The sequence below is a fragment of the Cyanistes caeruleus genome, chromosome 3 (genome assembly GCF_971803275.1).
Source record: "Cyanistes caeruleus chromosome 3, bCyaCae1.hap1.1, whole genome shotgun sequence".
NCBI classification, from domain to species: Eukaryota; Metazoa; Chordata; class Aves; order Passeriformes; family Paridae; genus Cyanistes; species Cyanistes caeruleus.
The window spans coordinates 89,330,449-89,355,135 of NC_141703.1; the positions used below are offsets into that span (position 1 = coordinate 89,330,449).

A 24,687-nucleotide genomic window follows, 5' to 3' on the forward strand; every position below is an offset into this window, starting at 1 on the left:
TTGTACTTTGTTTAGCACCTTCTCAATGTCTTTTTTTTTTTTTTTTGCCCGTCTACTTTTCTTTGGCCCGTGCTCCAGCACCAGCTTTCTGATTTCTGTGAGTGACAGCCCTTTGTTGTAGCAGGCAGCACAACAGGAAGAGGACTGAGCCTGTCCCATCCCACAAAATGAGTGGAGATTCTTGGGGGCACAGTTTTTACTTGATATTGCTGATAGGATTGAGTCTGAGTTAATATCAGTACTCTGCACTTGAATGCACCTTTTATCTAAATCTGTGTGATTGTGGCTGAAGGAGGAACATGGGTGTGTTGAGAGTGAAACACACAGGAAGACACTGGGATTTGAAGAAGGTTGATGTGTTTGTAGATGCAGAAGAGACGGAGTGAATGTGTGTGTGCTGGCTGAGTCTTCAGTACTATCACTAATTTTGGTCCTAATTCTTTTAAAGGAAATGAGTTAGGTAAATTTTATTTCTTTAATGTCTCTGCAGTGTGCTTTTTTTTCTAACAGAGCAGAAATACTTGTCTTTTATGTGTTTGGAAGTACCATTCTGGGTTTGATTCTTCAAACATAATAACTTCAGGTTCCCTGGCATGCAGTCATCCTCTGCTTGTGTGTTGCTCACCAGAGCATCATCTTGTTGCTCCTGGTGAGACCTGTCAGAAGCTCCTGATGAGGGCATAGGCAGGAGCAGGCTCCCTGGGATTTTTTGTTCTGTTTTGTTTCCTTTTCTTTGAATGGTGGAAAGGAAGATATTCCTCCATGTCCAAAAACAGGACCCACAAAGAGGAACCTAGAACAGTTTTCCACAGCTTGACTGCCCAGACTTTGATTTTGCTAAGCCCTTTTACACTGATCCAGGAAAGTCAGTAGGATTTGACATGAAAAATAATTGGGCTGTGTCTGTAGTGTGTCCTGACAATGTCTCTGCTCTTGTAACCTGTGGTCTGGTGTTTTCCTGCAAGGTGAAGTAGAACAGTTCTGATCCTGGTTGGGAATCACAGAATGAACTAGGTTGGAAAAAAAGTTTGAGATCATCAAGTCCAACCTGTGACCTAACCTAACACCTCCTCATCAGCTGAACCATGGCACTGAGTGCCACATACAGTCTTTTTAAACATGTTCAGGGATGGTGACTCCACCACTGCCCTGGGAAGACAATTCCATTGCCCCATCAATCTTTCAATTCATAATTTTTTTCTGACGTCTAACCTGAACTTCCCTTGGTGCAGTTTAAGACTGTGTCCTCTCATTTTGTCAGTGGTTGCCTGTGAGAAGAGACCAACCCCCACCTGACTACAACCACCTTTCAGGAAGTTGTAGAGACTGACAAGGTTTTCCCTGAGCCTCCTTTTCTCCAGGCTAAACAACCCCAGCTCCCTCAGCCATTCCTCATAGGGTTTGTGTTCCAAGCCCCTCACCAGCCTCATTGCCTCCTCTGGAAGCACTCAAGTGTCTCAACGTCCTTCCTAAACTGAGGGGCCCAGAAGTGGACACACCACTCCAGGTGTGGCCTCACCAGTGCCAAACACACGGGAAAAATGACCTCCCTGCTCCTGCTGGCCACACTATTCCTGATCCAGGCCAGGATGCCTGGGCATGCTGCTGGCTCATGTTCAGTCAGCCAGTACCCCCTAGGTCCCTTTCTGCCTGGAATCATGATTTAATTCAAGTGGAGCTTATCTTAAGATGCTAAACCTAAGTGGTGCATCAGTTCTCTGTTTCTTGTAAGTAAATGAGTGTTGCAGTTTACAGCAAGGCAGTTTCTCTCTGCCACAGTGCAGTCACCAAGTGGCAGCAACTGGCCTGTGCCAGTCCCAGGGGGCAGGGGTTAGGAATGGATCAGTCCTCAGCCTCAAACCAACTAAGCCAGCTGCAGGTCTGGGTGTACCCTGGTGAGACTCTTGACCAAAGGGGTGTCTGTAGTGCAGTAGGTCTCCAAGGGTCTGCCTCAGGTGGTGAGGTGGGTTCCATGACAGTGACTGTTCCCCATGGGTTCAGGATGGTGAGGATGGGGATTGAAGCAGCAGCCACTCTGTGCATTACACACTTGTCTGGTCTTTGAGGAGGGAAGCAAACACATCCATTCTTGTTCTCTTTAAATGGAATTTCGTGTGCAGCAATAGGTTTGGCTTTCAAGACAAACTAGTGAAAAATTAAGCCCTGGCTTCCAGGACTTTATATAAAGATGCTAATCCTGCTCATCATTCCAGAAATTCACAGAAAATCATATTAATTTCCTCTGCTGGGAAAACCACACTACTTTATGATGTCTATGAAAACTGGAGAGAACTTAAAGCTGTTGCAATGCTTGAATGTCCACAGATCAACTTGGCCAGATAGGATTCATCCCAGAGTACTGAAAGAGCAAGCAGGACATACAGCAAGACCCTGCTCGATCATCTACAAAATATCTGGGAGTTTGGACAGGTCCCTGCTGAGAGGAAGGTAGCCAGTGTTATTCCAATCTACAGAAAGGGCATGAGGCAAAAACACAGACTGAGAGTCTGTGTACCTGGAAAAGTGGTGAATACTGGGTACTGTTGAAAGGAGTTTAAGGAATAATGCAGCCATCAGGCACAGGCAACATGGATTCACAAAGTTAAAGTCCTGTCTAGCTCATTTGACACTGTTCTGTGATAAGATCACCCACCCAGTAGGTGAAGGCAGTGGATGTAATTTTTCTGCATTGTAGTAATGCCTTGGATACTGTTCCTCACAGCATCCATCTGGACAAGCTGTTCAGCTGTGGGATTAGCTGACTGATGGTGTGCTGGGTGAAGAACTGGCTTAAGGGCAGAGCTCAAAGGACTTTCAGTGAATGGGGCTACGTCTGGCACCTGGTCACCAGCAGTGTTGCCTGGGGCTTAGTTCCAGGGCCAGTTCTATCCAATGTATTTATCACTGATCTGGATACAGGAGTTGAACACACCGTTGGCAAGTTTTGCTGCTGGTACCAAACTTGGAGGTGCTGTTGACTGATGCCTTGGAGAGGGATCTGGATAGACAGTCAGCCTCTTTGCTCTGTGCAGCTCCCTGACAGGGGAAGTGCAGAGGGAGGTGCTGATCCCTTCTCCTGGGATCCACTGACAGGACCCATAGGATTGGCTCAAAGGGGCACTAAGAGGGGTTCAGACTGGACATTGGGAAGCATTTCTTTACCAAGAGGGTGATCAGACTTGACATAGGCTTGCTAGAAAGGTGTTTGATGCCTCAAGCATGTTAAGGAGGCATTTGGACAACATGCTCAGTCCTGAAGTGGATGGAGGCACTCCAGGCAGTTGGAGTGGATGATTACTACAGGTCTCTATCATCTGAAATATCTGTTCTATTTTCTTACTCCTCCATATTTATTGCTGTTGTCTCAAGGCTAAATGCAGTCCTGAGTGTTCAAGATAGAATATGTCAGCTGTGATTTTATTTGGTTTTTTTCATGCTGCACATAATTTTCGGAAGAGACAATAACTGTCAGTGAGTTTCACATGCACCCTTTCTGTTTACAAAGATAACCAAAACCAGCTCCTCCTCGCTCACAGGATGCCTGCAGTGTAGGGAATCACAGCTCAGGCATTTCAGCCATAAAAAGACTGCTGGGATTTTGCAGGAACTGCTCAATTTTGCTGTGTGTGGCTGAGAAGTACTTACTGTGTGACCCTTGGTCTTCTCTGGAGGATTGTATTTTGTTGTGACAGGGCACTTTGTTGTCCTTCTCAGGCCTTTTTCTGAAACCTGACAAGACCAGGATGGAGAAACGTCATTTCATTCCCCTCCCTGAACATGGCAGTTTCTGTTGAAGTTCTGTGTGAGTCTCTTAACATGCTGTGAGGGCCTCATATCAACACATTCTTCCAAATTCTGATATTTACACTGATATTTTAAAGTTCTAGATAACTTTAATTAAAGAAAATTGGGTCTGTTGTGTAGCCTTTTGGTGTAATTGACTACCCAAGATGGGCTTTGAATGTTGAACCTGGCCTGGTCCTCTGGTTTCAGAGCAGCTTGTGAGTTTCAGTTTCTCTCATGTTCATGCTCTTTTGCCTTTAAGAGGAACAGGGGGGGGAATGGATATTTCACATCAAAAGAGAGGAAATTAGATGTTAAATTTCTGTTAGTTTTTAATTATTGTTTGGGGGGTTTTTTGTCACTGTAAACTAATCCCACCTGCCATTCCACATCCACCAGGTTTCCTGCACTTAGTTTTGTAGGTCACATTGGTGTCTCAGTCCTTCCCCAGGGCCTCAGGCTCTGCTCTCAGGAAGAGGAGCAAATGCAACATCTTAGGAGTCCTTCTTTTCTTCAGTTTTCCTTTCCCTCCCATTGAACCATGTTTAGGTGTCAGGTTGATAAGGTTCACCTTACCTTGATCTGTGCTTGGGGAGGGCAGTTTGAAAAGGGAGCTTCTGCAGGTGGAATGATTCTGGTTTACTTGTTATGAAAACCCTTTAACAAGCAAATACATTTTCTTCAGCAAGCATCAGTCACATCAGTTTTCTTTTTCTCCTGAAGACTACCCAGCAATTAACGGTTCCTTTGTTTTTCAAAATACACAAAATCTTGGAAAAGATTTTGTGGGTTTAACTGCAATTTGTTAGCCTGAGAATGGCATTTTCTCTTCCATAAGACTTTTTTTTGAAGGTTACTTACACAGGGTTTATTTTGGCTTTGAAGGAAGGAAAATTACCCAGTACTGCTTAATTTAGAAAAATCAGCAGTGGAAGGGAAAGGTTGGGCACTGACTCTGGGGTGGGACTGCCACAGCTGACAGACATCGTGTGGCTGTGGGTTTCAGCTTGGCCTAAATGACTTCAACAAACAATAGTAAATAATATTGGGCTGGATTGCATTTATGTCAGTGTAGTCTGTATTAATCCCTTAAACAGCCTAGGAGAGTAAGAGCAGAGATAGGCTATTTTGAAAACAGGCAATAAAATAGTAATGTGTTAATATTGATATACCTTTTTCTTGAGAGAAAGGACCTCATTTAGGAACAGTTAAAGAAAATTAAAACTGAAGTGATTTGAGCTGGAGGCTGAGCCTTACTGGAATGGGTTTTCCAGCTTGCCACTGTGCTGCTGCCCAGGTGGAAGAGCACCTTTCTGAAAAAAAAAAAATAATTAAAAGCACAGTGCTAGTCCCAAGCCTCCAGAACTTTGCACATTTTTCCTACTGCACTTTAAAGCTCTGCTGCTGCTGCTGTGATTGGTGTCTGTAGTGCTGTTGCAGGAAACAAGTCATGTGGCAGGGCAACTTGCAGAGGGCATGGCTGGAGAAGAGGGGCCACTTAATTATTTCTGGTCTCCTGTTGTCTTTTCACCTTTTCTGAGGTACTTGTGCAGTCTTGGCTCAAAGACTCAGTCAAATGCCCACTGTTTCTGGATGACTGAATGTGCTGAGCCCTCATCTTTTGCTGTTCCCCTAGCAAGTTTCATGCTCATCACTTTAATAACAATCCCACTTCCCCTGGCAAGATAGAGTAGCACTGAACCTGTTTATACCAGATCAGTCATTTTTGTTTTGTTTTCTGATACAATGCTATTAGGAGATCCATTCTTTGCTATCACCTGACCTGTTACCACCTACTGCTGTTCCCTTCTCCCACTGCCGTGATCCAGCATGGGTAGCAGACACAGGTTTGTGTGAGGGCGTTTTCAATTTCCTACTGCCTCTGCAACCCGTAAATTGGAAACCTCAGAGCACCAAGGCTTTATTCCCACTGAGAGAAGGTTACTCTGTGAACTGGTAAAAGATTTAGCAGAGGTTTTTGGTCCTGACAATACAAACTGATACTCTCTGCAAACAAGCCCTGCTTAGTTACACAGAAACATTTATTATTTGCTGATTCTTGTTTTTCTGAGATGATTAAAAGGCTTTCTTTTCTGCCTCACCAGAAGTATCTTTATGAGAAGGTTTCCAAGTTTGCAATATGTGCTGCTGTTCTGGCAATCACAAGTGTGAAACAACAGAGCTCGTGGGGGGGGGTTTGGACCCTGTTCCTGCCTGCTCACTGTGAGAAGGGAAACAAGTATGGATTTTGCCACAGGAGATTAATCAAAGATGCTGTTGCCCTCCATAATGTAAATTATTTATATTCAGTCCAGAGTATTCTGCTGTGCTTCTGTTTTATACAGCTGTAAATGACTTGGATACGGTTCCAGTGGAAAGTCCTTACTATTTTGTAATGGAAAATAGGAACTCTGCAGTAGAAATCTATAATGAATGAACAGGAACATCATCTTCCAATTGTAAATAAGATCTTGCTCTGTTTATTTTGACATCTTTTTACAAATGTGTTGCATTCAGGTGTAAATATCCCAAACCATGATCTTGTTCAGAGTTCTGAGATTTCTACTGTTAAATGTAATACTTTGTTTAATAGTTGTAATAATTATTTGTATAGATATGAACATGATAGTATTTTATTAAAAAAAAAGGAGAAAAACACTCTTTAAATATTGTGTTCTTATTGGTACAGCTTCTTTTCCCACAGAAAGCTATGCCATTCACTCTTAAGTAGAGGTAAAAATAAAAGCTTTGCTTTGAGACTGGGAATTTACAGTCAGAGTTTTCCACTGCAGTACATTCTCTGCATATACCAGAGAATGCACCATATGAGTTGGAAATACAAAACTACAAAATTCCCAAGAAATAAATACTGATTGTGTAGTATCTAAAAAATACATGACAGGTGCTGTCCCTGTCCCAGTGGCAGCAATCACTGTTGAGATACAACTTCATTTTATAAAATGCTTCTTATCACAGTCCCCTTGCATTAGTTTGGAAGTGATTCAAGACAGTTTTGTCAGAGTTTGAAGCTAAAGGATGCAGTTTTGATGAGAGCAGGACAGAGATCCTGCAAGGTAAGTAAAGGCTTTTTTGGGAGACTGCACAATACTGAAGTTGACAGAACTAATAGGAAACAATTCATGCACTCCAAAAAAACCTGGCTTGTAAACCTCAAAATAGTTGCAGGCATGGAAATTGCCTTTAGGGAAGGTCTTAATTTAAAAAAAGGCTGAAATTTAGTATTAAGACAGTGGGGCTTTTGTTCCATCAGTGACAACTACAGTTCAGTCATAGCAGAAGGGAGGGGAAACAGGACATGAGGGAGTTGCCTTCTTCTTCCACACTGCAGTGCATTTCCCCTGCCCTGGCTGTTCTGCCAGTCCAGAGGCTCGAGGGAGAGTTGGAACAGCTCACATTACTCTGGTACTTTTCCTGACTTGTGAGGGAACATTAGTATTGTACAGAAGCTCTTTCCTTCTCCCTTCAGTTGTAGTGGGCAGACCAACTTTACCTACATTTCCTGAGAAAACAGGGAATGTATGGAATGTAAGAAAAGTATTTTACAATGAGAGGTAAAACACTAGAACAGATTGTCCAGACAGGTGGTGGATGCACCATCTTTAGAAAGGCCTGGTTGGATGGGGGTTTGAGCAATTTAATCTGGTAGGTCCCTGCCTATGGCACTGTTTATTTCCCTTTCAGGAGTTGTGCCCAGCCAGACCCCCCCAGCAGCCACAGCCATCAAGGGGTCAGGCAGCCACTGGGTGGGAGAGCTGAAGCACAGAGCCCAGCAGGCAGGGTAAAGCTAAGAGGAAATTTTAAAAATTGATGCAGCAAGCTGGAAGCACAAAAGCAGCAGGAAGATGATTCCAACCCTTCCTCTCATCTCAGGCTTGAGGTGCCTTTCCTCGTGTTTAATTGAATTCTGTCATGGTTTTCTGTTCTTTCTGTGCTGTTCTCCAGCCTCCCTCTCCCTCCCTGCTACCACCTTAGCATTCCATGCTGTGCTCATCTCTGCTCAGCCCAGCCAGCCCATATGCTGTTCTACCTCCTACGTCGAGCCTTCCAACTGCTGCTCAACATTATTTTTCCCTCACATTTCAATTTAGAGAAGTTAACCAGCTTCCTGTCTAGAAACAAATAAAGCTTGGAACAAGGTCTGAGGCTACAGATTATGAAAAGGCAGGGAGAAAGTATAATTTATAAAAAATGTCTCCCCAGAAATGGACACATCTGGGGGCACAGAGGTCCTCATTCAGTCTGGCACAGCTAACCCAACACCCTCCAGAGCAGCACAGCTCTGCTGAGGAAGACAGAGGTTGGCAGCCTCTTGTGTCATTCTTTCTCCAGCCCTCTCCTCACCCTGCCCAAGGGACTACAGTGACAAACAAGAGTGTCTGTTCTAAATGTAGGCTCACAAAGGCAATTTGGTTAAGAGAACAAGCAAGTCATCCACACCTATGCTCTGGAAATGCCTGTGACAGTCCCAAGGACGGCAGCAGCCATGTGACACCACTGGAACCCCTCTGCCCTGACTGTTGTCTCTGCTGCTGCTGAGAGCAGGAGCAAGAAGAACTCAGATCCACCTGCGCAACAGAGAACCAGGAACATCCACTTTATTCACCATCTTGACAAACTCCAAATTAGAAAAAGATAAAAACCAGCTGGTGCAAAACTCTTCAAGGAGATACAGACTCCTGGAGTAAAATATCACCAGAGCCACCTGCTTTAGTAAGCAGAAGTGGAATGAAACCTTTGCATCACTGGCTACATGCACATACACCAAAGTAAAAACGCTCAGGCAGACAAGAATAAGGACAGCAGGCCTCAAAGAACACTTTTTAATTGCAAATTAGCAAAACAGGTCCCATTTTAGATGCAAGGCCTGAAATAATTCACACCTTATTCTTGTTTTTTTAAATAACTAAGAAACTGGAAAGAATACAGAAGCCATTAAAAAACTCATTTCAGATTCAGACAAGTTGAAGAAGGAAATTTGTTCCACATCTTTAGCTAAAGAGCTCAACACCAACTGCCCGAAAATCTCCTTCACCCTCCCAGCCCATAAGGGAACCTGCTTTGCCAAGGTCGTCCAAGGTAAGCTCACGAGAGGAGAAAATCTGAGGCTGCTGGAAAACCTCCCTGTTCCAGCCTGCCCCTTTGGCAAGGCACACAGCAGCAGCCAAGGGCTGCCACACAAGGCTGTGGCTTTGCCGTGCGGTCTCTCTCAGGTTCGCTCGAGGAGAGCGCTCGTGGTGCCGTGACAGAGACCAGCTCACTGCCAAGTGCCAGCACCAGAGGTGCCAGAGGAGTGGCTGTTCAACAGGAGCGACAGAGAGGCTGCAAGAGAGCAATGTAGGAGGCTCTGAGTCTGGCAGAGCCCTCACAGGCAGCTCCAGTTCATCACCTCCCACCAACACTGCAGCCTTGGTCCCATGGCTCCCCACCAGCTGCCAATGAGCCTCTCCAACAAAGAGAGGAAGAAAGAAAACACAGTCCCCCCACTGCCACCTCAGTTTGGAGTCCTTTGCTCCCTCGGCTGCTGCAGTACAGGAACCAAATGCTCTCCCTGTGCTGCTGAAGGGACTCTCTGAGGGCAGCAGACTGCAGGGTGCAGGCATTGCCTCCCTGTGCAGGAAGATTTGCATGGCACTTCTCAAGCCTGCTCACCAGAGAGGAAGTGGAGCCCATCAGCAGGAAGGAAGGGAAGCAAAGGTCTCTGACATGCCTCCCTCCTGTTTCCTCCCCCCTCACTGGCTCCAGCACCCACTGCACCCACGAGCCAGAGGGCAGTGCTCTGGCCTTGGCCTCTGGATCAATCCTGCCCCAGAGGATGCGGCGGGAAAGGAGTAACATCGTCTTCCCTCCTGGTCCCGCCTCAGCTGCCACAGCACCCCTTCATGCCTGCTGCGGGATCCGGTTCCCCTGCTCCCGCTGGGCTGCTGGCCATGGAAGCAAGCTCATTCTCCACCGACACCAGTGGCCCAGTGCCTTTGGCTGAGCGGTTTGGGACACCTCTGCACCCCTGTCCCTGGGGACTCAGAACACTGGGATCTTGTCCCTGCGCACCGTATCCAGGTCATCGTCCAGGGTCAGCAGGACCTGAGGAGGAAAGTGAAAGCCAGATTCAGGTCTTGCTGACCAGGGAGGTCTTCCTTTCAGATCTTCAGGCCTTGCCTTTATGGGAGGTATTTACAAATCCATGAGTCACAGCAGCAGTCCCCCTCAGCTTCCCCACAACAGCTGTGTGACCCACGGCCCCAGAGGGAATTTGAGGTCAAAAGGGAGAGATATAAAGTAAAGGAGAAACCCTGATCCCACTGACAAGGAGAATCCCACTGTGAAGGATGTCTCGAAGTAGAGCCAAACAGAGGAGTTGGGGCACTTCTATGGAATTCTGAAGGAGTTACAGCTCCATGTGGATAGAGGGGAACAAGGTGAAAGGAGACTGTGAGGCCATCCAGCAGAGTGGGAGGCCCAGCAGGACTCACCAGAAAGGAGAAGAACAAGGCAGCTGCGGAGAGGAAGTGCCAGACATCGTGGTCATCAAAGAATCCCAGCAGGATGCATGGCCGGTTCTTTTCCCGGGACTCTGCTGGAGTCTCCTAGGAAGGCAGACAGAGGGTCAGGACCTGATATCCACCCCTACTGGGCCCTTGCTGGCCACACTAGACCCTATAGGGGTCACCCTTGTCTTGATCCTCCAAGCAGGATCCAGGAAAAGGTACTGTGCTGGCCAGAAATGTGGCAAGGGCAGGCCAGAAACAACACAACATTATACTTGGACCTCATAATGGATCTGGGACCACCACGCACATGCAAGTGGAACCTCTGGTCTCCACATCTGAGATCCTGCACAGTGCAAGTTGCACAGCCTCCACCAGACCACCCTGCAGCAAGCCCCTCACTTCCATGGAGATGGATGTGACATCCTGTTAGAAGGCACTCAGTCAGGATTTAATGGCCTCCCGGGGCACCAAGAGCCCTAGCAAGCCTAGGCATGTTGACCCCGTTGATCCCAGGTGGCCATCTGCTCCAGGGACGTCTTCTACCCAGCACTGGTCAGAATTTTCCCAGTTCTCTTTCCAGATCCCCAGCTCCTCCCTTTGTCCCCTAGGAAGGACCAGTCACCTCCAGCTCACCTTGTTAAAAACAGCCTCTACACAGCTAACTTTTGGCTCAGCAGAGCTTCCCATGCCCCCTTCACAAGTCTGCTAAATGAGTTGAACCCTTTCAGCTTCCCATGAGCAGCCCAAGACCCTTCTCCAGAGTCTTTTTTGTGCAAAACGAACACCAGGAAGGAAAGATGATGAGAAAGAGATGGACAGAGCAGTAAAAGGGAAATTTACCTCCCAGCTGCTGAGGGTCTGGAAGAAGAAGTAGAGGGCAGCTGCCCACACCACTGCTGTGGCCACAATGCAGAACATGGGGATGGGCAGGAGCTTCTCAGAGCTGCGGAGCTGCAGACAGCATCACACCATGAGTTCTTCCCAGGGGACAGAGCTGTGCACAGGGCTCCTCAGATACCAGCCTGTACCATCTGCATCTGTGAAGGGCTGCCCACCCCCCCTGCCCACCCCCCAAAGACACAGCCCAGCCACCCCTGAAATGGCTACACACCATCCCTCCCCAATACCCTGTCCCACCCAGAGTCCCACAAAGGTCCCTCCACACTCCTCTGCAGCACTACAGGAACCCAAACTGCAGCCAGAAAAAAGGCCCATCCCTTCCCCTTTGGAGACAGGAGACTCAAGGACAGGAGACTCAAGCTGCCTCCTGAAGCTGTTACCTTCATGATGATGTAGAAGGCCAGATACAGCAGCAGGTTACAGATGAAGATTCCCAGTATGTAGGAGGCGAAGTCTCTGGGCCGATACACCAGCCCAAAGATAGCACTGAGAGAGAGGACAGAAGAGCCATCAGGCAGCTTCTTTCACTAGGGACAGGGTACATCCCCAGCCACACACTGTTCTACCCCCTGCCAGGACTGCAGGACACAGCACCAGTGCCACAGCTTCCCAATTCCCTGGAGGTGATGCACTGTTTGCCTCTGCTCCCAGCCAAGGAAATTTAACCATGGTCAGCTGCTGAAGCAACTGGAGACCCCAGAGGACAGGCAAGGGCCGTGGACTGCTTCCAGCTCATGGCTAAACAGATCTCACTCAGTAGGATCTGGTCCTAGACCTGTATATTTGGTAGAAGGCATATCCCTGTGAAGCAACTTCAGTGAAAAGCAGAAGCTGGGGCAATGACTTTAAGTGTCATCCAAGAGCTGATCCCTCCCATGCAGTTACTGCTCAGCCAGGCTCTGTGGCAGCACAACACAGCAGTACCAGGCCAGCCCTGCACAAGCTCCCTCGAACACGAGCCATGAGACACCCCCAGCTGAAATGCTCAGGGGATGCTCCATGTAGCTCTAGTGCTGCACTGCATCCCATGGTTCTGCCTACCACCCTCAGATCAACCTGCCAAAAGATGTCAGAAGGGCCCCAGCACAGGATTATTGCACAGACACTGCTGCATCTCCCATTGCTTCAGACCACCTGTGTCCCAGTACCAAATCCTGCTGCCCACATGCACAAATACACAAAGCACCAACACTTACACCGTTACAAATCACCATAACTTACAAAGACCAGTTGACCAGGTTCCCAACAATGAGCAGCACCATCCTGTCCTGGAGAAAAGACACTGATGACCATATGAAATGAAAAGAGTATGCAAAAAAGGCCTTTGCCTCAAAAAATCAGGAAAGCATTATGTTAGGATTTGGAGTCTGGTTCCTGCAAACAGAAATGCATCTGGCTCTGTGGGGGAGCTTTTATCAGATGGAAACTGCTCTGACCCTCAAAAGTTTTAAGAAAATGTTTCAAGGAGACTAAACATCTGAAAAAGGACAAGCTCAGCACTTAAGGGATCAACCTCAGGAGGTTCTGCGAATCCTCTGACTGCTTCTACTGTTTTTCTAGTCAGATTCCTTCCCTCCCACTGTTTTACAAAAGAATTACTGCAGAGAGCAAGGACATGCTTGAAAGAGGTAGCAGGGGAAGCTTTGGACACATCCTGCACATATTCATGGAGCCTTTTTTTTCTTGCCATCTCACCATTAGCTGGACAAGCACTGTAACAACAGCAGGCAGAAGGATTATATCTGTGGGGCATGTGCATTTATGCTTTCATGATGTACTTGTTTCAGGATGGCCAGGCTTACTTCATGCCTGACTGGACCAAGTTTGCTTATTCAGAGAAGGGAGCATAAATAAAAGAATTAAGAGGAAGGATGCTCATGGATAAAAACTCCATGTGTCTTCAAGGCCTCATTAGCACTCCTTGCTAAGGAGAAAGCAATCAGTGGGACACAAGGTAACAGCCACCTTTTCTTCACTTCTTGCTATGTGCCCTGAGGTGCTGCAGAAATTGCTTTTGCTTAAGCCACAGACTCAAAATAGCTACAGCCTTCCCCAGAGAGGCTGCACTGCAAAGAGCCTTGTACCTGTTCCTCTGAATGGATGCTCCCAGAGAACAGGTGCAAAGGCAAATCCTGTCACACTCATATCACCTTTGCTCTGATGTTTTATTCACCAAGCCTGAGATCAGGGGAGGCCTGGAGGTTGGGGATAAGCCACTCCAGCAGAGACCTACACTTACCCAACCATTCTGGGGGAAGGACAACAAGGGAAGCAGGGATCATCACTTTTTCAAACAGCCCCACCTCTTTCCTCTGCACACAAGAACTGAGGAATTTCTGAGAGGTGCTGGGATGAGAAGTCACCTACCATGTACATTGGTCGGCTGCACTGCTGGATACAGTCCGTGTACAGCACCATCACTGCTCGCCGAAAAATGCCCACGTCTGTCAAAGGAAAGGATAAAAAGCCAGAACTGCCAGCACAGTGAGCTCCAAAATGCCTGTGAGGAAGAAGCTGATACCCAGCAGCTGACAATAGAGAACCCAAGTTGTCAGCAGATTCATGTCTTGCCTTTTGGAATCAGTCTGTGCTGAGCAGGGCATCCACCACAGGATGTAGATGGCAACAGGTTACAACAAAAATAAATTTTTAAATTGCCTCTACACTATCATTGCCCAGAAGGCACACAGGCCCTGCCTGTATGTGTAAAGAGGGGCTGGCTTTGCAACCCCATCTCTGGAAGAGAGGTCTGTGTATGTAGGAAGGGGGAAAAGCACCTTCCACTGAACAAGCTGCCAGAGCAGGGATACAGCAGAAACAGGTCCCACAGGCTTTAGAGGGTCCCAGAGGGGCAGAACACAGTCAAGGCTGTCAAGGCACTCCTGCTCTCAAAATCATTGCAGAAGCTTCACTGCAGAGCTGTCAGTGGCAGTGGGGATGCAGAAACATGCATGAATACACACATTCCCGTTTAGGCACAACAGAGCTTGAAAAGGCTCCTGCACCAAGATCACAGCTCTCCTTGTGCTGGATCACTTGCTTGCTGCCAAGGACTGGCAGTGCTGCTGGCAAACCGGTTTCACTTCCCAAGAGCTGACCCCAGGTGGCACATGATCCTGCCTCCCCACACACATCCATGCAGTCCCTGGCTGCTACCTCTGCACAATCAGCTCAACAGGGAAAAAGGAAAGCTGTGGACAGTTACCTGAGTCAGGGCCCTCTGTGGCAGACAGGGACAGGAGAGGAAGAAGAAATAGGTTTATAAGCAGAGTACAAAAGCCAGGCTCCCCAGCAGACCCTCTCTGCCCCTCACCCCATGGCTGGGTGTAGGTCACCCCTCTGAGCACAGCCCTAGGGAGAGCTGCAGCTGAAGGGCAGCCCCCCAGAGCCCAGCAGTGCTGCCACCACAGAGCACACAGCTCCTGCTGATTCCCACTGCTCTGGGAAGCAGTAGCACAAGGACTTCAGAGGCCAGGAAAGCATCAAATGGATGAGAGGACAGGGTAGCCCAGAAGAGGGGCCACAGGACTGTGCTGCACAGGCAGGTGAGGACAGGAGCACCCACACAGTCAGGAGGAGATGGTTTGGTCACAGCACTCACCGATCTTGAAGCGACCCATGTAGTAGATCTGGGTGCTGAGAGCCAGTGAGGCCAAAACGTGGATCATTGAGAAGATAACCCAGAACCACACATCATTTTTCCCAAACACCTGAAAGCAAAGACATTTTAAAAGTAAACTGAGCTGTCTTTCAGCAGGACAATCCTTTCCTGTCCTATATCACCATGGGACATTAAACAACCTCAATGAACACAGGAAAAAAAAAAAAACCAAAAACAACTAAATCTTCCAACCAGAAAACAGATCTATAAATTCAAAACAAAGTCCAGAGAAGCAAGAGGAGCTCAGCATCCTGGAGAGGAGACCATTCTTTCTGAATGCCCCTTTAGACAAGACTGGATGGACAGCAGCTGACCCAGGGAGCAGAAATGCAGGGACTCCAAGGCTAGGCAAGCTCTCTCTGCTGCATGTGGCAACAGCTCTCTGGCCAGGAGGTGGATTTTCACAAAGGCAGTCAGGGAACCAACCATTACTTTAACAACTGTACTGAAGTAGACCAAAAAGGACAGAATTGCTCTGCAGGCAATTGCACCTACTGTGTGTTTTCATTTTATTTAAGGACTGGAAGTAACCTGCACAGGTTAGTGCTACATTAAAATCCTAATTTTTCATTCATACAATAAGGAGTCCAGAAACTCTGATCTGCCATCAGGCTGTGACCACTTCCCTATTCTGGGCCAGAGCACTTGCCTGAAATCTTCACTTTGTGCGGGCAGAGAAAAAACCCACACACTAAAAAGCAATCAGAAAAGCCACCTCTCCGTGAATGGAACGAGGGAGACATGCTGCTTTCAAGCTCCACTGAACAGCTTCAAAGCATCCCACAAAAGAAGACAGAGCAATCCATAATAAAGCCTCAGTGTTCTGAACCTTGTCAAGATCTACCACACGTATCAAGAGATTCTTGGGAAGTCCCAAGGTCACCAGCTCCTCCTGCATGCTTTATCCCACAGACAGTCTCATAAACAGAGAACTCTGCATTATGTGGCAATGAGGAGCTAACAGCCCACTGGGATCTAGCTGCTAAGTTTAGAGCAAGAATTCCATGGATTTTGCCTGGTTACTGATGAATAAAAACGAGTCCTTCAAAACAAGAGAAGCAGAGACCTCCAAGGTAAAGCACAACTTGAGGATTCTGGTGAGCCCAGTTCAGTACTTGCAGTGCTACGAGCAAACAGGCAAAGTGTTGTAGCTTCTGCTCCAGTGCTCTTCCATAGGCAGGTACTCCAGGAATTTGCCTGAGAGCCCCCCAGACATTATCCCAGCCCTGCTCCTCTCCAGAGATAGGAAAATCAACTGCAGCAGCTGTGACAAACAACATGGAGTATTCCAAAGGGGAGAAATAGGCACAAGCAACTAGATATAAGACATCTGCCTTGGAAGCCCAGCCAGCCTCACCCCTCTTTCCTCCAGTGTGAATCACACCACAGGAAGACCATCTGTGTGCTTGGACATGTACATCTAGATGCATGAATTTCTCCTCTTGAGAAGGATGGCATGTGGTGGGCAAAGCCCAAAAAAAGCGCCCACCCAGAGGAAACTGTTCTGCTCTTCTCCTACCTGAAAACTTAGGGGAAGGAAGGAGGAAAGCCCAGCAGAACTGAGAATTCAAACGCTAACAGCTGCTTAACACACTCTTATCCTACTCTGCTGCTTTCCCCAGTCATTCTCACACCTAAACCTTGTTCCTAGCCATGCCACCTCCTTCCCAGAGAAGCAGCCGAGGAAGAGGGAGCCATACCACTCCAAGGACAGCCAGGGAGATCACCACAGCAAACGAGGCATAGGCGGAGTAGGCGCTGGCATTGATGTCTGGGTGCCGGGTCTGGTAGAGCTTGAGCATGCACAGTCCTGCGATCATGTACATGAAGGAGGTGTCTGTGGAGGGACACAACAGAAACAGTGCAAACAGCTACCGCCAGTGGCCCCAGAAAGCTGCTCCAAGGGCACACAAAGAATCAGGGATCTGTGCCTGCCAGCCTCGGCTTTGGCCCTGCTGCTGCACCACATTGTACAGCACTTTGTGCTTTGCCACCTTGCAGCAGCACATCTTCCGTGCTCTGGGCCAACAAAAACTAAAGGAGGTCAGAAAGTAAGTGCCCACAGGGCATCACAACCTCCTGACTGAGCTTTGAAACAGGCAGGCTTCAGGGAGACTTGCAAGGGTTGAGAGATGGGAAACGTCAGCACCTCAGCAACAGACAGAACATGGCAAATCCTAGCTCCAGTACAAAAGGAGAAAGGAAACTCAGCTTACCAAACTGGAAATTGGAGTAATTAGGGCAGACGTGGTAACAGGCACTGAGCACCCCTTCCATCATCAGAGCAATGCCCATAGCATAGAAGAGACCAAAATGCTTTGGGATCCCGTAGTCCTGGAAGAGAGCAGAGCTGTATAGTAAGTGCCCTCAGTGTCCTGTTCACAGGCAAGCTTCCATTCTCCATCACTTCATCCCTCCTAACTCCTAAAAAAGTCCTCCAGTCACCAGTGCAGCACAGTGTGCACACAGGCTCTGGATTTAGACACATGGCATAGCCAGGTGAATCCATAGGCAGCAAACCTAAGCTAATCATGCTGGAAGTTCTGACCTGAAGACCTCAGTGTCTTGGTACTGACATCATGAGACTGAAAATCTCTGTCCTGTACCCCATGCCATGCTGCATCCTCCCCAAAACAGAGACGAGTGACCAGAATTGCTTTTGTGGTCAGTAGGGTCTTAGAAGCACCTGAGCAGAGACCATCAGACAATGTGAGAAGGCATTTCCATCACAATTTGGCCAAGATTTTGCCTGAAAACCACAAGCAGCAGATCCTTACAGCTGCTAATGCCTTTACTTGCTACCAAGCCCATGAGAACAGAGCTGTTTGTCTCCTGAAACCACCAGCACCTCTGCCCACAGGGTTGCAGATTTCTCTATCCTCTCCCACAAGAGACTGCAGAAGCTCTGGCTGTAAGAAGCTCTGCTTCAGAGACTGAGGCAGCCAGATTCTTCTGAGTTATCATAAGCAGCTCTTGTGTAAGACAAATCAAACTTTACTATAAAGAGAAGCATCTTGGGACACTCCTACTGTCCCAGTTCCTCCGCAGCAAGCACTGCAGGAAAAGCCAGAGCCATGGGAGTCCTTCCTCCATTAATCTTGCCTTCACAGGCCCAGGCTGGGTCACCACCATAGCAGTGTGGACATACTGTGAGCAGTGAAGCACTGGGGTGTGCGGGAACATAAGCATACCACCTAGACCCTTTTTGCACAGGAGGAAAACAAGAGGTGGATTTAACCCTCCAGCAAGGAAGACAAGTGGAAACCCACTCTGTATCACTCTGGCTTTTGAGTTCTCTCCATCTTCCCTGCCTCCACTCAGCCCCAGGCAATCATGCTTCCTACCAGGGTGTAGATATCTTTCATCTCCATGGCCCGACGGTGCAGGATGTCCCTGCGCAACACAATGAGGAGGAAGAGAAAGCCCAGCATCATGTGGCCCACGTTGCTGAGGATGTTATTGAAGGCACTGCAGGGAAGAAGAAGGTTTAAGACGAAGGCAGCGCAGCAGCAGGAAGCTGAACCCCAGGTTGTGATAAGCTGAATCCATTTTCCTCTCCCCTCCACCCCCTTCTACCTCAGCAGCTGCTGAACTGCAATTTTACACTCTAGATGACAATTTTAGTTTGAATAGTTCACCTGTCCCTGGTAATTTAACACTGCTTCTGCAAGATTCCCAACTCTGGGCTTTCTTTGCACTCACACATTAATTTAGAGAAATGCTACACTGGAAGGCCTGATCTGAACTTCTTTGAAGAGCTGCTGCTCCTTGCATACAAGTGTCCAATAGAGCAAGGGAGCACCTCATTGCTGTGCCAATGATTTCCAAGGGACACCCAGGTGCCACAAGCTCCAGGGTGCATGTGTCTCACTGCAACAGAGCACCACTGCTGAGCAAAACACAAAGATCAGAGTCCTGAACTCCCAGTGGTCTTATCAGCACAACTACTGTGAGCCTGAAAGCATAAAATCCTGCCCTGGCCAGAGCACAAATACTCAGGAGAGGCATGAGACAAATATGCAGTGATGAAAGGGCTCACTCACCTCAGCACCCCAAGGGGATGAGCACACAGGAAGTTGTAGTAGCAGATGTCCTGATTGCCCGTCACATTCACTACCTGGACAGAGAGCAGGTGGGAGGCCTGGCATTAGCAAATCCTCCCTGCTCTGGAGGAGGGATGCTTCTCTCTGCCCCATCCAAACACCACACAAACACAAGGTGTACCAGGATGCAGCCTAGCTCTAGCACTGGCACAGGGGAGTAAGGACATCTGCAAGCAAAGCTTTTAGGGTGGGACAAGATGTTGTCATAGGCCACAAACCTGGTAACAGTCTTCAGACAAAACATTATGTGCTCTCAACCCCCCCACTAACAGACCTGCTTGCAGATATCTGCATAACAGCAGAATAGCAAAGGTTGGGAGAAAGGAGGAGGAATCACAGCTAACACTACTTGCTTTCAGCTGTCTCTTAGAGACAACATCAAATTCCTCCTGTCTCTAAAATGAGACAGGACCCAAATGAGACATCAGTTGAGCAGGAAAACAGCAGCACTCCCACTTCCCAAGCAGAAATGGTAAAAGTGCAAGCCCAATGAGCCAAGCTCAGTGTAACATCAACACAGTGCAGCGAGAGCAGCTCAGGTAGACTGCTTCTCACACAGAGCAGAACTGGGTGATCCAAGTTTCACAGCGACTGTCATCCTTGCACAACACAACCACAGGGCAAGTTGAAAGCAAGAGGGGACCACCATGGGGCCAAACTCACAGTCTGGTAAGTGATGACGAGCTGGATGACGGGCAAGGCATAGAACACCGCAATGGTGATGATGTTCCTGCAGAGGGGAGACAACAGCAGGAGTTACACACACACCAAAACCAGCAGTGCATACCCAGAAGAAGCATCCAGACATCCAGAGCACCCACAGTGCTCATGGAGGAATGTGCACACCTCACTGCTCTGGGGTTATGAGCTCACTGTGACCCCCTGAAGCAGAGGAGCAGGTGTGCTCATGCACACAGGAGGCAAACAAGGGCACAGGAAAAGCCAGGATGTCAGCCACAAGCTCATGTGTTTGAGTGCCAGTTTCTCCCCCTTCCCATTATGTTCCAGTGCACTGGTTGTTACCACACTTAAAAGCAATGATGCAAAACAGAATCCATTGACAGGATCATGTGTGCACTGGTCCACAAATACCCTTACTTGAGGTATGTGGGATCTGCAGTTACTGGTTGGAACATGGGTAACAGGATAGTTCAGAAGAAGGGCATGCAGACATACTCCACAACCACAGACTCTGGGTCCAGAGTTTGGGCCTTACCAGTTTGCCTTCTCCTTACCAGAAATAAATTTTGTATTTTTTGCTCACAATCCTTCGGTCTTTCCTGGACAAGTCTGATAGATAGAGGAACACCTAAAATATTAGTGGGTGGGGAAAGAGGGAAGAAAACAAGAAGAACCAATGTCAATTACACATGCCAGTAGAAGATCTTAACATATTTGCAGCTTGGTGGTATTTGGACTGGTTTTACACAGTGAACTCACTGTGTACCTTGATTCTATGGGAGTGAGTTCTGCAAAATCCTCTGACCTCCAGGAATGGCTCCAACCACACAGAGCAGTGCAGGATGACAAGAGGAGGCAATTTGAGAGCTGCTGGCTTAAAGCCCCTCTGTACATCCACAGTAGTTGCACTACTTGTACTAAATAGCCACCTACTGTTGCAGATTATTTTCTCCCCATGTTCACACCTCCTTGAACTTTCTGGGACACTCTCTGGGCATTTTCCTCCTTTCTCAGTAGTCCCCAGTATATTTGATTTTCCATATTAAAGCACTCACTTCAGCAGCATTCTTATCACAGTGGAAAAACTTTCAGTGACTGAAAATACACTAAGAAGCACACTCGGCTGTATTAGATGAAATCCACCCTGAAAGGGAACAGGATTTTTGAGATTTCACTGAAGTGACCAGTTCTGGTCACGGCCCAGACGTGCCCATGGCCCAGCACGAGGGCCACAGCTGCAACACCAGCCATACCTTAGTGCGGATGATGTTCTTATCACTCTCAATTTCTGGCATGGTGTCGAAGTCGCTCTCCTCCTCCACGGAGCTGTCTGTGTCCGAACCAGCTGGGGGCCTGCGCTCCGGGGAGGACAGCTGACGTCCGCCGCTGGAGCTGGACTCGTCTGGGCCAGAGCAGGGAGAAGGAGACAGGCAGGGGAAAGGATAAATCCCTCTGTGCACAGCAAGAATGAAGTTGTCCCAGATGCTTTGACAAGCCAATATGGCTACTTCGGGAAAAAAAATTTTCCACGATCCCAAACCTTCCTAAAAGTTTTAGGTGATGAGCTAAGAGCAGCTTGAAGGACCATTATCTTCCCCTCTCTGCAGCATTTTAGTTTTCACTCTGCTTTTATTCTATTACTTTTCATCTCTTAACATTTTCTATTCACTACTAGCCCGGGCTCTGAAATCTGGAATTCTGAGACAAGACAAATACCTCTAGAGAAAGAAGCAGACTGTTAGGGGTCAAAACCACACTCACCTAGTTAACCTTCAGATTTTATGTAAGCTTTATATAAATCTAAGCTTTTCTAAAAATACTGTAGAACAAAAGACAAAGAAGAAAATCGATTTTTCAAAGCAGGTAGAGTACCAGCTTTGTTTCCATTGCATCCCTGGTACTGGTCACATACAGGTCAGCAGAACCTGGCTGCACTTCCCACAGGCTGGGCAACTCCCAGCTCATTGCCCACATCTACATGGCATGAACACATGTTTCTTCCTCATTTCCCAAATGCTTTTAAAATATTTCTTTGGAAAAAGGGGAAGGAGGGGGTAAAGTGGTCATTAAGCCCTAAGGAAGTATTTTTTTCTTCTGCTGCAGGGTTCACATGTTGGCAGCATGACATTATTTCTTCCCTTGTGAAACCCCTGGAGGTGAGAAACTCAGATTGTGTCCTGCTTTATGGCACACAACCCTTCAGCATCCCAGGGATAGGCATGCTTTGGTTTAAAGGCAGGCTGTGAGCTAATAACAGGCTCCTAGAAGCTTGCTTGCTTGGAAGGGACCTTTGTCAGTCATTTAGTAAATGCTGTCTGAAGCGGCCTTGTCACCCACAGCTCTCGGGTTACTGTAGCTTTCTCTAAGACACATTTCCAATTACAGTCTCTTGGGGTACCTCTTACAGATTTGTTGCTTTTATTATGTAGATGGTTTACCCTAAAGTGCAACCTGAGCCTCACAAACTGCATTTTGGTTGTTTGGGTTTGTTTTTAATAGTTGCAAGATGCTGCTAAAGTAGCTTGCAGCTTTATTCTCCTCTGGTGTTAAATCACCCTAAAAGTGCCTTCCTCCACCCCAGGGAGAAGCAACCCTGTGCCCCAGTTCTGGAATATACTGTACCAATAGCACCGTAGCTGCTTCCCTCAGGAGTGCTGGCTGAGATGGGGTGTGAAGAAGTCATCATCCCAGATCCTGCAATGGAAACAGACCCAGGAGGGACAGTTAATTTCATGTCAGTGCTTTGAAACATCTCTGAGGTGGATACAAACAGCTTGAAGAGCTGGAGGAGCTTGGGAAAAGGAACATTTCTCTAAACAGATGGCAGTCTCCCTCTAGAGCAAACTGTGCAAAAGGGAAAGCCTTGTTTTGCAGTGTGAAGGAAACCCATTCCCTTCCGCCTCCCCACGCAGGATGCCAGTGAGACTGGCAGCACGAGACCCCTCCAGCACCCTGCAGAGATCACAATGTGGGGTTGCAGGACTTGGTAAACTTTAGAGCAAATCTCGTAATGTTCTTAATGGCCTTCTGAATTTCTAACTCTTCTCTTTGCCCATCTCATGCAACTCTTCAAATCTCTTCAAATACTGCTACCTTCAGCTACCCCTGGAAGAGTCACAGACTTTGGCAGGACAGCTGCTACATAATTTTAACCAATCAAGGAGAAAAAAAAATGTTTTATGCAAAAAGTGGTAATGATCTCATGCTGATGAAAAGAAGAGCAGGCCTTTGAGGGCTAGGAACATCCTGCCCCCTGCCCACGTATATGAAGCACGGAGGAGTGCTCTCCTGCTTCCACTTTCCCTTTTTTTTGCTCCAACGGTGTAGCTCAGCAGCTGACCTAAATGGCAGAAAACAAAGCCAGCTGAGTCCCTTCACTGAGAGATCAGTCACAAAAGGGAGGGAAGCAAGGGCAGCAAGAGCAGGACCATGTTTTCCAGTAGTGACAAACAACAAGACAAGTTAAGCTGCTTTAAAGCTTCACCCCTGCAATAATATCATGTGGTCAGTCAGCAGCAAAGCAATGCAGAACGTGGAATAATATTTAAAGCCTTACTGCAGCCTGGCAATGGCCTGGCTTCCCAAGCTGCATCTCTGGCTTCCCAGTACATGACTGGTCTCAAACTGACAGGCATAGCCCAAGTGCTCTTTCCAACTAGAAATTCTGTGCATTTCTGCCAAAAACCTTGCATGGGTTTTTAGACCATTTTCATTAGCCACAAACATAGAGAGATCTAAAACTTGTCCCTGACTGACCCCAAGTCAGGAAGCACCCATACAGCAGCAGTAGTTGATATTTCAAGTCCCAATTACTGCTTTTCTTTGGCACGTCTGCTGCGCTTGTTGGGCTGGGGGATAAGACTTGATCTCAAATTTTGGCTCCTTTATGCTCCTGCCCCATCCCTCTAACAGAGAAAACAAACAGCTCAGAGGAGCACCAGAAGTGAACATGACATGGACTGAGCACCAGAAGGAGGGCTCTGGCACACTGCAGCCCCCAGGTGACAGCCCTTGAGCCCTGAGCTGAGATTGGCAGCATGTTGGAGGTTGCTGCAGGAGTAAGACACATCTTCTACTCATCACCTTGAATCCAATCTCCCTCTCTCATGGAAGCTTGCCCTGTTGCTTTAAAAGTCATTTGGAAACCCAGATCAGTGGGAAGAGGGCAAAAGCATTTCCCTATGGTCACAGCAGCAAGGCACAAGCACAATTCCTAAGTATGTCGGTCCTGTTCCACGAGGATACTCCCTCCTAATTTTAGACCAGGCTTTATTCTCTCAAGTGACCTGACAACCTTCTCTCCCAAGTTACCCAAGATTTAAATCTGGACAAAGCAGGCAAGCCAAGGAGAAAAGGCACTCTGCCCTGTCTCTAACAGCCACTTTGGCCCCAGCTCACCCACTAATTTCCATTCCACTTCCCACTGTGAGAGTGAGTCAGCAGAGTAAATGTACCACACAAGGCGTGGTTCCTCTGGCTATTGCCTCCACCAGATAGTGAGGATGTGGAAGGGAAGGTGTGCCATGGGATTAAAAGAAAAAAAAAGTGAACCACAGAAGCCAGAAATAAGATGGATAACAAGAGCAAAGAGGCACATGGAGTGGCAGGACATTCCAAGACCAATGGCAAAGACACATGGCTGAGCACTTCCATCCAGTTCCTTAGTGGGGAAAAGGAATGGGAGTAATGAAAAAGGCAAGATCCAGGGGTACTTGTGAAGGAAGGAAATTACAGAAGGTGGGAAGGGGAGAAAAAAACAAAACAGAGAAAGCCAGTGTGTCCACTGATCTGGAAGACAGAGAAGATGCTAATTACCATTTTATAAGCATCAGTCAGACACACCCTAAAGAAATAATAGATGAAGAAACAGCGTGTGGGTAGAACATGATTCCTCCCTAGAGGAAAGGATGTGGCTGCAACATGCAGTGCCAGGTACGTGAAAGTGGCAGTGGATTACAAGGTCACAGAAGCAGTAGGTGCCTCTGGGAGGAAAGCTGTAAACTATGAAGGAACTGTGCTCCTCTCTCCCTTCATAGGGATGCTGTTGAGC

General features: G+C 47.6%; 1 protein-coding gene across 4 annotated transcripts in view; it reads right to left on the reverse strand.

The window, feature by feature from the left end:
• Positions 1-6,234: 6,234 nt before the first annotated feature.
• The window catches only part of SIDT1 (SID1 transmembrane family member 1), a 43,409-nt gene continuing 24,956 nt past the window's right edge, over positions 6,235-24,687 (reverse strand). For 3 of the 4 annotated variants that reach the window (XM_086884054.1, XM_086884056.1, XM_086884055.1), the window contains 15 exons: positions 22,260-22,331; positions 20,891-21,039; positions 20,192-20,265; positions 19,620-19,686; positions 18,897-18,970; positions 18,198-18,321; positions 17,070-17,187; positions 16,554-16,690; positions 14,794-14,902; positions 13,560-13,636; positions 12,414-12,460; positions 11,573-11,678; positions 11,133-11,243; positions 10,275-10,388; positions 6,235-9,885 (listed from right to left, as the gene is read on the reverse strand). In XM_086884054.1, coding sequence (XP_086740180.1) covers positions 9,823-9,885; positions 10,275-10,388; positions 11,133-11,243; positions 11,573-11,678; positions 12,414-12,460; positions 13,560-13,636; positions 14,794-14,902; positions 16,554-16,690; positions 17,070-17,187; positions 18,198-18,321; positions 18,897-18,970; positions 19,620-19,686; positions 20,192-20,265; positions 20,891-21,039; positions 22,260-22,331 — 1,442 coding nt within the window. In that variant the 3' untranslated portion in view covers positions 6,235-9,822. Of the gene's footprint in view, positions 9,886-10,274; positions 10,389-11,132; positions 11,244-11,572; positions 11,679-12,413; positions 12,461-13,559; positions 13,637-14,397; positions 14,413-14,793; positions 14,903-16,553; positions 16,691-17,069; positions 17,188-18,197; positions 18,322-18,896; positions 18,971-19,619; positions 19,687-20,191; positions 20,266-20,890; positions 21,040-22,259; positions 22,332-24,687 lie in introns of all 4 variants that reach the window. The other variant, XM_086884053.1, reaches the window with a different exon arrangement.